The sequence below is a fragment of the Neovison vison genome, chromosome 3 (assembly GCF_020171115.1).
Source record: "Neovison vison isolate M4711 chromosome 3, ASM_NN_V1, whole genome shotgun sequence".
Lineage (NCBI taxonomy): Eukaryota > Metazoa > Chordata > Mammalia > Carnivora > Mustelidae > Neogale > Neogale vison.
In genome coordinates, this window is record NC_058093.1 from 170,395,401 (window position 1) to 170,409,456 (window position 14,056).

The 14,056-nt window shown below is 40.5% G+C and overlaps 1 protein-coding gene across 1 annotated transcript in view; it reads right to left on the reverse strand.

The window, feature by feature from the left end:
- Positions 1-1,409: 1,409 nt before the first annotated feature.
- The window catches only part of TTC39C (tetratricopeptide repeat domain 39C), a 104,438-nt gene continuing 91,791 nt past the window's right edge, over positions 1,410-14,056 (reverse strand). Inside the window, exons 9-14 of the mRNA XM_044243266.1 lie at positions 13,251-13,360; positions 12,098-12,221; positions 7,339-7,436; positions 6,181-6,285; positions 4,845-4,883; positions 1,410-3,805 (exon numbers count right to left, since the gene is read on the reverse strand). Coding sequence (XP_044099201.1) covers positions 3,716-3,805; positions 4,845-4,883; positions 6,181-6,285; positions 7,339-7,436; positions 12,098-12,221; positions 13,251-13,360 — 566 coding nt within the window. The 3' untranslated portion in view covers positions 1,410-3,715. The remainder of the gene's footprint in view (positions 3,806-4,844; positions 4,884-6,180; positions 6,286-7,338; positions 7,437-12,097; positions 12,222-13,250; positions 13,361-14,056) is intronic.

The window sequence follows — 14,056 nt, forward strand, 5'->3', positions numbered from 1 at the left end:
TTTTACCTGACTACATCCTTCTTTAAATCTCAGCTGGCAGGAAGCCTGGGTGGCTCATGGCTCAGATGGTTAAGCATCTGCCTTCAACTCGGGTCATCATTTCCAGTTCCTGGGATCCAGCCCCACCTCCGGTTCCCAGCTCAGCAGGGTGTCTGCTTCTTCCTTTCCTCCTTTCCCCCGTTTGTGCTCTCTCAAATGAATAAATAATATCTTGGGGGGGGGGGAAACAACTCAGTTCAGGAATATCCTACTTTAGAAAGCCAGTTAGTTAGAAGCATTTCTTCAGTGGCCCCATGATAATACACTCTATGAACACAGTCTTGTTATAGAATTCTGTTTGTGTTGGTTTCCTCTCTCAGCTTTACAAAACACTTAATGAAAGGTAACATAGGGCAGTGTTTCTCTAATTTACGCCACCTGAATTAGATCATTTTTAGGAGCTTGCTAAAAATGCCTTCCTAAGCCTTACCTAGCACCTACAGAATCAGATTCTCAAAAGACGGTTAATGTATAAAACTAGAATTTGTAAACCACTGGCCTGTGTTTGGAGAAAGTGAGCTCACCCAGGTTATAATATTCCCCAGCAACTAGGAGCTACAACTCAAACCCCTTACTAGTTTTCACAAGAAAGCCAAGTACAATGAGCACTGAGTGATGTACACTTCACTGAAGAAGGGGCACATCTTCTGTGGACCAACTTCCCATTCTCCTGCACCCACCCCACCCCCTGCTGTCCTTTTCCTAGCTTCTAAGTCTCCTTCCTCTACTAGGTGTCTTAGGATGATCTGAGCTTAACCATTTTTTTTTCCTACAAAATATACCACCAACAGGATTCTTAAGAACTAAAGAAATACCAAACAATACATCATGACTGTGAATATGTATCTTCATAGCTGCAAAGCCATATTTGTATACTTGCCACCACCGTTTGCTTAAGGAAGCAATCGACTAAGTTATACAGCAAAGAAATACACACGTGTGTGTATTTCAGAAATCAGATAGGCACTGTCCTTTTAGTTGGCAGAAGTTTAAAAGTGCAAATTCCATAAATATTCGACTTGTACTATACGCAACAATAAATTCCTACTTTTCTGTGACATCTGAAATACTTCTTCACTTGGTCATATACTTCGCTATCGTGTGCTAAAATCAAAAGATATCTAACCTAATTTAAAAAAATCTTAAATATTTTAACCACAAAGGTACATATATTACATTATTAGACCATGCCTCCAAAGTGTGTCAGATCATAAATGTGTTCAGAGTACATAAATATACATTAGAGATGTCTTTCACCATCGGCAAAATCTAATACAAAAATACATTTGACACTCATAAATTAGAAGATCTGTAGAAGAGAATGGGGAAGGAGTGCGTGATGCCAACAAACCACACACAGATGCAAACCGTTCAGGTTATATGATTATTTTCTTCATCCACGAGGGGTAAAGAGCAGTTTACACCAAGCTAAGTTTCCAGGCAGATCACAGTTCACAGGTTGGATAATTCATGGCACGCAGGCCAGAAAAAGGTCATGAATTACTCAGCTCAAAAGTGTACTCAGATTTCCGTCAATCTAATGGTACCATACGCCTGCACTGTGGTTTGGTTATTTTGGAGACTTGAGAATCATCCTCTACCCCATCTCCATACTCTACCACCCTGCTAACATGCATAAACTACAGGGGCTGTCCTGTACCAAATGCAGGATCAGTTTATAATCAAACCCACTCTCTATTAAAGGGACATGGTAAAGTTGTCTATTCAGTGAACTGGTTATTTGAAATCCTGCAATCTTTGGAGAGATACAAACAAATTTTTACAGCAATTAGGATAGGAATCACTTTTTATTTTAAAGTACAGGGCTTTATGTAATCTTTGAGTAGTAAATAATAGTTCAAACAATATTTGAACTGAAAATTCAACTAAGTACGAACTGAACCAAGAACTTCTTGATTCAGAATGCCCTACAATCATAACTGGGAAGTTTGCCTCATATGCTATAGCCTAAGAGAACAGAATGGCCAAGAGCCATATTTTACCAATTCATAACCTTCTTCCCTTAAGCCTTGATGAGATTAGGTATCCAATACTTTTAACACCAATTTTTCTCTTCAAGAAGCATCTATTTGGCTTCTGGATTGACTCATTCACTGAATGTAAGATAGCAATCTTTTCTCTCTGGCTAGTGTCAAAAATCCATGCAGGATTCACACCAGAAAGAAAGTCAATGTGAATAAACATTTTGGAAGTAAGGAATCATGAATATAGTTTAGTCAAAGTCAGTGAGGATTAATTCAAGGAAATTATCATTCCCTCAAAACCAGATTAAGTAGATTAAAGCTGTCAACATTCTAGCTGCTCCTCCTATGTTTTATTTGGAAAAGAAATATTAAAGTATTAAGATCACAGGAGAACATGCTTCAGCTAAAAGGATATGTAAATGACACCCCAAGATGATACTCTATAACTCAATATAAAGTTTTAAAGGTCTAACCTTAAGCCTGAACCATGTTAGTCACACAACTATGGCAGAAATTCTTAAGTGGCTGAGGTATTTTGACTCTTCCAAACCACAGGTGTGCAGTACTGGATAAAGAGGTAAATTAAATGACAATAAAAAATTAGCGATGAAGGATTAAAAATTAACTCTGGACTCCTTATACAGAATAACCTGAGCTGAAGAGAAAAGGATTAAACCCTGGCAACAGACAGCCCAGCAAATCCTTCACCAGCAAACATTCTGAGGCAAAAAAACCCTACGTTCACTCAAGAATAACCTTTTCGAGAAATTTGTTAAAAGACTTCCAAAAGCTGGTAATTGGGCAATTTATCACAAAGAAAAGGAAACTCCTAAAATGTAGGTATTATTTATCTAGCCTATAGACTAGGCTTTCTAATACACTAGCAAAATAGTTCTACTTTTGGTTGTAAAAACTATTAGGCCTACCTGGTTGGCTTTCAAAGGAAAAAAAAGTGTTCATTACTCTGAAACATTTTGTAGACAATCTAAAGAAAAGCATTTTTTGATGACACGTCAGCTGAAGACCATTTGTGTTTTAATAAGGAAACAAAATTCTGGGTTCTTAACATTTTTTGAACAAAAATATTCTATCTGCGATCAGGAGATCCGCGTTCTAGTCATCGCTCCGCTGCTAACAGGAATCATCGAATGGGACAAGTCAATTCGCCTTTTTGTGCCTGAGTTTCATTGTCTAGACAATGGGGATAAGAAAATCTGTGCTGTGCTACTCACAGGTTAGAGGATAAAGTAAAACACTAGAAAGCACTTTTATTTTTTTTTTCAAAACACAATATAAACGCTATGTCATAATACTGTTGATAATTTTACAGGTACCTCCTAGCGTACCCAGTCAGATGTGTGCTTAAGGTAGGCGTTCCTAGAAGATCACAGGTTGAGTATTTAGTCTGATTTTATTTTAAAAATAAATCACAAAACTAAAATGTATGAACAAGGTCACTTAGCCCTCTCCCCAGGTGGTTAGTCATAATTACTAGGATCATCATTATCATTACTTCTTAGCTATATGTTTAAAAGAGGAGATCTTGAATATGTCAGCCTAACTAGGAAAGTGTGTCCCTGGCACAGGTGGTTTTCAGAAGAAAAGCCGGTCTTCGGAAGAGCTGTGTCCTCTTGCTTTTATTTTAAAGTGCAGAACCTGGTGGGGAGGGACAGAACAGGAACCCCATGTCGTCACTGAGGCACCAATTCCCTCAGAGAGGCCAGAGCAGCATGGATGCGGACATGCAATCTGTTTTCAAAGTCGTAGCCAGAGAAATCCTCCTGTAGGACCAAAGAAAGAGGTTTATGGACTCTCTTAGCTAAGCTTTCTGAAATACTGCAGACCACATGGCTTGGTGCATCCCAACGTAAAACCCCTAAAACTCCTACCAACGGCTTCCCATCCAGTCAACTTTGTTATTCCCTGGAGCCTCAAACTTTGGGATCATGTTTAACATCCAGTGGAATGTCATTAATGCCGTGTCTGGAAATTTTTCTTCATATTATCCCTGAAACGATAGTCTTAAATCGTGCTCAATCAAGTTGCTGTTAGAAATTCTTCACTCAAAAAAAAAAAAAAAAAAAGAAATTCTTCACTCAAGCCTGTAGTTATGAAAATGAAAGCCATTTTCCCACTCAAACAAGGAGTGTGTTTATAAAGCAGGATGGGCAATCTCATGAGTTTTTTAGGAGACCGGTAAATTTCACTTAAAAATCAAGTGATCATGGGGCACCTGGGTGGCTCAGTCGGTTGGGTATCTGACTACTGGTTTTGGCCCAGGTCATGATATCAGGGTTGTGAGATCAGGTTCTGCTCTGAGCTTCACATTCAGCAAGAAATCTGCTCTAAATTCTCTCTCCCTCCTCTCCTTCCGCCCCTTCCCTCCCACTCTCTCTCCCATGCTCTTGCACTCTCTCTCCAAAATAAATCTTTTTTTTTTTTAAAGGTTTTATTTATTTATTTGACAGAGAGAGATCACAAGTAGGCAGAGAGGCAGGCAGAGAGAGAGAGAGGAGGAAGCAGGCTCCCCGGGGAGAAGAGAGCCCGATGTGGGGCTCGATCCCAGGACCCTGGGATCATGACCCAAGCTGAAGGCAGAGGCTTTAACCCACTGAGCCACCCAAGCGCCCCTAGAATAAATAAATCTTAAAAGAAAAAAAAAATGTCAAGTGATCATTCAATCAATTAGTTATTACTTTTACTTTCCAGAAATACCCACCAGAACAATCATCTAACAACGCTTCTTGAATTCAGACTCAAGACGACATAATAGAGGGCAAGAAGTGCCTTGGAAAGAGGTAGTAGGTATAGTATTTTTACCTTTGCTTGAAGAAGTAGAGTTCTGCCTCTTGCTACGGTCTATGAATGTAAGAAAAACATTATCTCTTAATATCTACACTGATACATACTCAAGCAGAAAATGCTGTAAGAGGACAGGTTAATTAAAACAATTCTCGGTAGACACAGAGGTGAATCAGCTGCTCATTCAAGTTTAACGACTCCATTTTTCTTTAATGATTCTTATAAATTCTCATCAAGGCACTGTTAAGTAATTATGCATAATCCTCACTATTCTCTATAAGAGAGAACAACTTAGGAAAATTATTATAGCTTAAGATCTTACTGAATAACCTACAATTGATGACAATTAAAAAGTTTACTTGGCCTCAGTAAGTCAGATCTCCTTTTGAAGGCATCAACTTTAGTTTTCAAGAAACAGACCAGCCTTGTCATATTTTAAGTATGTATCTTAAGGCTACCTTAAGAGTACAAATTTTCTTAAAACAAAGAATATAGTGTTGGGTTTTTCCTACCAGAAGTCACCACACACATTTTTTCTATTTTAGTAAAATGAGAATTTCAAATAAAAAGACTTCCAATCAAAAGTCTATCTTTGGTGAGCTAGGGTACCTGTTTAAGGGTTAGGCTAGAATCATGTTTCTATTGATGTAGCTCAACTTTTATGAAGTCCCTATATTTGAAAGTGGAATTGAACTTAATCAAAATTAGAATTTTATAAAGCTAGTATTATGTAACTGAACTTCTAAAAGAAAGTATCAAGCAAATCCAGTAGCTTTTTTTCTTTTTTTAACAAAACTGACCCAATGTACTTAAATACGCAAAGTAAATGTCAACATAAATTTATAGGATATTCTAAAAATTTTTGAAGCAATCATCACATCATTCTCATCAATCTCACCATAATCTCTATTAACTTGGCATGGCAGGTATTTTTTATCCTGTTTTAATTATTAGGAGGAAGGTATGAGGTTAACCAGGATCCCACACGAGTTAAACAGAGTACTGGAACCAAAGTGCAATTCGAAGTTCTTCTGCATAAACCACACCACATCATGTCATTCCATCCTAAAAAAGGCAATGACTTTCCCCTCAAATGAGTTTGGCTCTAAAAAGTTACATTTATACGTTTAATTCCAAAAAAAAAAAAAAAGTTACTTCGCTCAACACAGTAAGACAGGATTAGTAGCTTCTTGGATTCATCCTACATGAAATCAAGGAAAAACAAACCCAAAACAACCCCGCTGTTGTCAATCAATGGACTTGAAATGAAGGGCGGATGCTTTGTGCCTACTCAGTTGCACATTTTTGGTGGGGAGCTGAGGAACATCACTTAAGCAACTACGTAAGATCTTACCTCTGGTTTGTCTAACAGAAGACAGCCAAGTTCATAGCAGGCATATGGCTGAACGTATAAGTTATTCTGACGACACAACTCATCTTTAACAGCTCGCTGGAAGAACTGAAAGTAATACAAGTAGTATCAGAATTAACTCCTTTCTCTAAAGTTTCATCACATCTTCAGGAGGCAGAAAGGGGGATTTCTCTTATTTCTGTACTCTAGACCAGATTTTCTTTTTTCTTTGCATCCTTATTTCTTCCCATCCTTCCTCATCCGTCTCTCAGAAGTCCCCTCCTCACTTACACCTCCAAAGCTCTGCCACCCAGCAGTCAGCCCAATTTGCATTGCTTGTTTTTCCAGCTGATACACTAGCCTCTGCTGATGGAGCTGCAAAAACATTTTTATCTGCATCTTCAAGTCTGTACATATCATTTTAGTACGGAAAACAGAAAGCCCGTAAGCCAAGAACCATCCCTTAGTATGTGTCTTGCTGATACCTTAAGCATGTGATCCAAAACAGGCCATTTAGAGCCGTATAATAACTATGATGACCCCACAGTACAAAATTTAAAAATTTAAGACAAGGGCATCAACTCCCTAGGATTTAAAAGTCGAAGGCCTCTACTACTGCACATAAACTCTTTCAAAAGGTAATCAAAAGAACACTGGGGTAAACTTCAAAATAGCCAACCACACAAAAACCTCAGAAAAATCCTTCCAACTATATTTGAAAATAATGAATTGCTCTTTTCCATATACCATGTACCCCGAAAAACAAGCACGCTTCTAGACCTCACCTCCAGAGCTGCATCCGTCATCTGCCGTTGCAGAGACAAGAAAGGTGAACATGGGGGCACACCTGATCATTTTTTTATATCTCTAACTGTGAAGCTTCATTCTGTCCCTTTAAAACTGTCTGCATCCTCATTTCCTTCTCCTCTGAGGCTGTCCTCTTAATACGAAGCTAGTGGCAGAAAAGAAGCCTGTCTGTAAAGAAGTATTCTAAGAATCTGGAGTTACATTAAGAACGAGGTTGCACCGTCAACCTGTGGCATCTGCAATGACCTGAATCAGTGTGGTGGATAAAGCTCCGGCTGCAGTGGGAGGTCTGGCTCTGCTGAATACATTTCTCATTTTGCTTTTTCCTAAGCGACAGCAGCATTAATGGTTTACCTGAACAGCATCTTCTGAGTTTCCTAGACATTTGTGTATGGCACCAAGAAGCAAATACTTTAATCCGATGACAGATGAATCATCCACCGCGTGGCAAGCTTAAAGAGAAGTGAAAACAGCAAGAAGCAGCATATACGGTCTCTTAATCTCTTAAATACCACCAAGAGTTAAGTGTTTCATTGTTCAGTGACTCCGGCACAGTTCATAATCCCACCCACTGGCGCTCAGAAGGCTCCTGTTCCTCATCTGGTTGTGAATATCCTTATTCAAGGAAAAGCAAAGATATCAAACGTCACAGCAACAGGAAGATTCGACATTACCTCCTGTTGTTACTAAGAAGAAGAAACCAATCTGGAAAGTTTATGTACTATGTGATTCCAACTATATGACATTCTGGAAAAAGCAAAATTACGGAGGCAATACAAAAGATCAGAGGTCTGGGTGGGGGTGGGGAGGAACAGATGGAGGACAGAAGGTTTTTAGAGCAGTGAAACTATTTGGTATGATACTACCTATAAGAGTGGATACATGTCATTACACATGTGTCAAAACACATGGAATGTACCAAACAAAGAATGGCCCCAATAGAAAAACTACACCTAATGACGTGTTAGTTTGGCTCACCCGCTGTAACCGCTGTAACGGATCCAGCGACTGGGTGGGGGATGCTGGGAGCCGGGGAGACTGAGCCAGGGGGCAGGAAGGGGTGTGACAGATGGAAACTGCATTTTTCTGCTCAGTTTTGCTCTGAACCTAAAACTACTCTAAAAAATACTTCAAAACACCTCCATATTAATGTCCTAAGCCATACAGTGGGCACCTGCACTGGCCACAGAGGGGGGCTCAGACGTGATCCCCCACTTCAAGAAGCTTGCAACTCCTGGGCAGGACATGCACACATGGGGGAAGAGGTTCAGAGAGTTTTCCAAGAATGTGAGAAACACAGTGGAGCCAACAGAGCAGGAAAGGAAGTGGTTGTTTCTATGGACCACCAGAGACCCTGAGATTTGGTAAGGTTTTATAGACACATACATATACATATGTACAAATATGTATCCGCACAATCATATGTATGTGTGTGTGCAGATGCATGTATATTTATATACACACAAAATGTTCAAAGTTCCAGAACAAGTAATTGAAAGAGTTTGGCAGAGTAGCAACAAGGTAACTGTGAATAACAGACTCTGAACCTGCAGAAGCAGGAGTTGTCTCAAAAAACTAGGCTGGGAACACCTCCACATAAAAAAAAGACCTTGGGGGCGCCTGGACGGTGCAGTTAGTTAAGTGTCTGAATCTTGGTCTCAGCTCAGGTCACAACATCAGGCTCAAGGGATTGGAGACCCATGTCTGGCTCTGTGCTCAGCACAGAACCCACTTAAGATTCTCTCTCCCTCTGCCCCAACCCCCTCTAAACAAAACTTTAAAAAAAGGTTTTAAGGCAACAGTGTCAAGGAAACGGGAACACAGGTGATGTGCTCATTCAATATTTACTGAAAATCTACTATGTGCTAGGCAGTTCTAGGTGCTTGGAATACAGCAGTGACAAACTAGAAGCAATACCTGCCCTTAAAAAACTAACATTTCGTGGAAAAGCTAGATGATACAAAGGACAAACAAACAAATAAACAAAACATATGTTGAAGAAGTGTCAGTGCTAAGGTAAAAAATTAAGTCAGGAAGGTGTATGGAGGTATGCATGTGTGTCAGAAAGGTACCAATTTAAGCCTCAATGTAAAGGTGATATTTGAGTAAAGACCTGAAGGAAATGAGTGAAGGAGCCATGTGGATATTTAGAAGAACATTTGCAGGTAGAAAGAAGAGAAAGTTCAAAGTCACCAGGGTCGGCATGTGCCTGGTGTGTTCAAGAGCACTAAGAAGTATGACTAGAGCCTGGTAAGCAAGGGGGGCGGGCAGTGAGAGGCAATAGGGTGGGGGAAGAGGGGCGGCTGGTGGACAGATCACAGAACACTGGAGGCCTTGGACATTTACTGAATGGACTTGGACATTTACCTTAAATAAGATGAAACCACAGAGGATTCTGAGCTCCAAAATGACATGGGACTTTGTTTAATAGGATCACTCTGGGTGCTGTGCTGAGGACATACAGAAACATCTTTACAATGCAAAGGAAGAATACAGTGCATAAGGGAGGGTGGGTGGGGGAAGGTCTATGTGTGAAACCGCAATACAAGGATGTAAAAGTCCAACCACATGTGCTGTGGGGAGGGAGCTGCAAACGGGAACTTGGGAGAAGCTGAATGCACAAAGCTGGGGAGGAGCATTTAATTAATCATGGACTACCAGTTTTTTCTGGAACTCACTATTTCTCTATAAAGATCTGCTCTGTACTCTACACAGCTGAAGAGATTTGGATCATTACTGCTTAACACTGGGGAATGACAGAAGCTAATTAATCGATCTCAAAACTGCACTAATCTTTAACAAAGATGCTAAAGAATTAAATCGCATTTACTCAAGAGCCTCCCTTTCCCCAGGACCACATCTTTGCTATTTATTTTGATACCTGGAAAGGGGTCCCAAGAACAATTCGTCACATTAAGTGATAATCGTTCTTGTGCCTGCTGATTACAGCCTATTTTATAGCTGCATTTGTGTCTGAATTCTCTCTACAGGATCTTGTATTTATGCATTTCAAAGAACACTTAAAATTCTGTATTGTTCCTTTGAATTAGACATTCGTAGATATTCTAGACTTGCGTCACAACAAGGGATGGGTTTAAAATTATGCATATCCTTTTGCAATGGACATAGCAGAACTTATGCGAACCCAAGAAAATTTTCTTTCAAATAATCCCCCTTGGGAGGGCTACACACATACTCTAATTACAGGGCCTCTGCACACAACTTATTTTGGAGTTGTATTGCTTTGATCTCTGGAATATCAACACTGACAAAAGCTTTTTTACTTTTGAAGGGGGACTTTTTTTTTTTTTTTTTTGGAAATAAGCAAAAGGTGCCTGCAAGGAAGTCTGATGATAAAAGTATGTGATACAATGGATAATTCTATATTTGATCCAAAAGTGTGATTATACAGAAATCTGACAAATTTCCTTCAATGACTAACAAACTAGTTTTGAGTAAGTCCAAATATCAGTATTAAGCCTCTTTTGGAAAAGGGCAGCATGTGTGTGAATAAGGATAAATTTCTATAAAACCATCCTTCTGGATGTATGCGTTATTTTGACATAACGGTCTCATTGTGCAATTGTGCTTCTAGCTACGGGACGTAAATCTCACCATGCTCCCAGGAGATGAAGCTGTAGGAAAGCTCCTCACTGAGCTGTCCTCAGACCAGGGGCAGGGAGGGACACCTGTCCAGATGGGAGCTGGCCATGTCACCGAGCTCTATCTGAGCACTAGTCTCTTCATGCATAAAATGGCTCTGATGATACTGTCTTTCCTACTTACGTAGAAAGCAGGATAGAGCAAACTAAACAATTTGCCAGGTTAGACAGCATCCAATGTCTGCCATTAAGTCCTTAAAAAATGCTATGATATTTCTTTAATCACCAATAAAGCTTTATTTTATTTAAAGATGTCATTTATTCTTCCTGTGAACTTTTCCTAGCTGCTATAATAAAAATGACTTTATGAAGACACTGCCATAACGTATGGTCCTATGGTTTTCTTTTCTTTTCTTTTTCAGATTTTATTTATTTGGGAGAGAGACAGAAAGAGAGAGAGAGAGAGAGAGAGAGAGAGAGCGCTAGCTAGCATGGGTGGGGGGAGGGGCACAGGGAGAAGGAGACTCCCAACTGAGGGCAGAGCCTAACTCCGGGCTCGATACCAGGACCCAGACAGCGATCAGGACCTGAGCTGAAGTCAGACACTTAACCAACTGAGACACCCGAGTGCCTTGGTCCTTTTTTTTTTTTTTTTTTAAATACATGAATGAAAAAATCTAGGCTTCTAGTTACATTCCTAGGTATTTATATTACAGAGAAATGAGCATGGGATGTCTGCAGAAAAGACAAGTACACTTATGTTGTCTACTTAGTGTAGCAGCTTTGCTCAGGATAGCTCAAAACCCAGAAACAAATCAAATGTTCATTACTCGGAGAAAGAATAAACACACAGAGGTACAGATGGAGCCGGAGGACAGAGGGCCACTCAGAGAGTCAAAGGCATGGACCATGGACACCGGCGGCAACACACATCACTCCCACGGAGCCTACGCTGGACAACGGAAGCCAAGCAATAAAAAGTACACACGGTCTGAACTTACATGAAGTTCAAGGATGGGCAAAACTAATCTGTGGAGGGACAAGTCAGAACTGTGGCTGCCTTCAAGGGGGAGGGGCACCCAAGAAAGTGCCCACGGGAAATTACAAGGCTGGTGGAAACGTTCTGGATCTTCACCGTGGTGCTGGTGGAGGACAGCATGTACATATCTGCCAAAACTCAATGAACCTTACACTCAGTATCTGTGCATGTTAATACACGTGAATCAAACCTATATGAAACAAAGGGCTATTGTTGGGGGAAAAAAACTGTATGCTTTCAGCAACCCCCAGGGGCACAGAATCAGCGACGCCTGGAGTCTGCGTGCCTCCCCGCACGCTGCTAACAATGCAAACGTGTCCGCACACTACTGCACTGCCCACACCTATCACCTAAGCCACCCACCGTCCTTCATCACTACACCACCCCTCCAAGAAAGACAGATCTGTACTCTCTGAATCAGGTAATGTTAATGAGACACTGAAGGAACCAGGTACATCGCTTTGTTTTTTACCTTGACTCATTCTCTGCAGGTTGGGGAGGGAGCAGTTGGGAAGGGCTTTCCACAGGTACAACACTTCGATGGAGGCCAGCACGCACAGCGCTTTGGTCGGAGCCTGCTTCCGAAATCTCTCTGCCTGCAAACAGAAGGATCAGGCTAAGTTTGTGCCAACAAATTTAAATAAAAACATATACTTTGGAGATAGCCAAAAATGCATGGTTCGTGTTTGACGTGGACAACCTCCTCCAACAAAGCTAAAAATGAGAACATCTTTCTCTCTCTCTCTCAAAAATTTGTTTGCTTTCTAATTTTTAATAGATTGGTAGATCTGCCTCTCAGTCATTCTTCAACTCAATCCACTATCAGGATCCGGGATGCACTCAGAAAACATTGGGAGCGAACTAGATTCATTTCAGCTTAAATCAAAGGAATTTGTAAAAGCTGAGTGACAATAATGGATGGGTTTACATGGAAAATGTAACACTAGATGCCTTTTAGTTTTGGTTTTACTGACTTTTTAATTTTCTCCTTAGTCCCAGTAGTCTCAGGGGCATTCCACATTACAATCTAGTTTGTGTTCAAACTAAGTCATTAATGTTCATTCATTAGAAACAAACTAAAATCATGCAAAATTCAGGATATGACAAGTTGTCATGTAACGTACAGTAATTTGGCTAACTTTGATTCTTTAAAGGTGTAGACAGAATAAATTAGGAACTTTATCCCTACAATGCTGGGCCCTTTCTGCTGGTAAATCTGAAGCCTATTTCTGTTGTTTATTAGGTCAAAATGTGATGTGCTCACTAGATTGACAACCAATAGTCTAGATCTCTTGCCTAGATTCTGCCCATTTCTATTCTAAAATCACTTAACTCTTTAGACGATGCTTTCCCTCTCCAGATAGGCCCATTCGCTCTGCATGGTCTGTAACGCCTCTACCCATTCAAACAAATAACTCCTTTAATTACATGCAGCAAAACAAGCACCTGCCACTCAGAGGAGAAGAGGGACCACGGGATTATATTTTCTCCCCGGTGGTGAAGCCCATTCTACATGGCCAGTCAGTCACCGGCTGGGATTAGGATTTCCTCAAATTCGCCTGAGGTGGTGTCAGTTACGGATGCTCATTGTAAACACCACACTGGACCCAGAGACTCCAACATACCTTTTTCACTGAGAACTGTTCAATCTGGTTGTTTTTCCTTTTGAAGAGTTTCTGAACTTCTCTGAAGACTATCTGTGCCCCATCCACGTCACCGGTAGCTCCCTGACAAACTGTAAGAAACCAATATTGTACTCCTTAAGTGTCAGGGGTGGGGGGAGATATCATGGAAAGACACCTAGGTTGATGGTACCTGGAAAATGTTACCAAAGCAAAAATGGGAGCACATATTTTTAAAGACTCTTACACAAAGGCCTATGCCATCCTGTTGACTGTCACGTCATTGATTCAACAACTATTTCCCACCTAACTGGGTTCCCCGAGCTTTGTGGGGACATAAAGGAAGACCAGTCTTAATCCTCTTGTTGGGTGCTAGTCTCGGATGAGATATAATTCCTAGCTATTGTCACAGTATACAGTCTAGCTAGAGCCCACATGCTCAGAAAGTGGAATAAAAGAGAATTTAAGGAAGAAAGAACAGGATCATGAAGAGGATCCTGTAAGAGGATCATGAAGCTTCCTCATGGAAGGAGGCTACCCCTATGCCTGGAAAGAAAGTCATGAAATTAGTCTTACACGTGTTCATTGGCCACCTACCACCTATAAGCCACCAGCAAGAACGTAAAGAAGAAACACATGCTTAACCCAGAAAGAGATGTAAATTTCAGCTGGAGAAATAAGATCCTCACATAGTCCCAGAGTTACAATGTATATGGTGAGAAGAGCCTCAAGAGAAGAAAAACCAAAGTGCTTTGGGCAAAGTTCAGGAAGAGAAGGGATCATTTCTCTTTGGAATGATCAGGAAAACT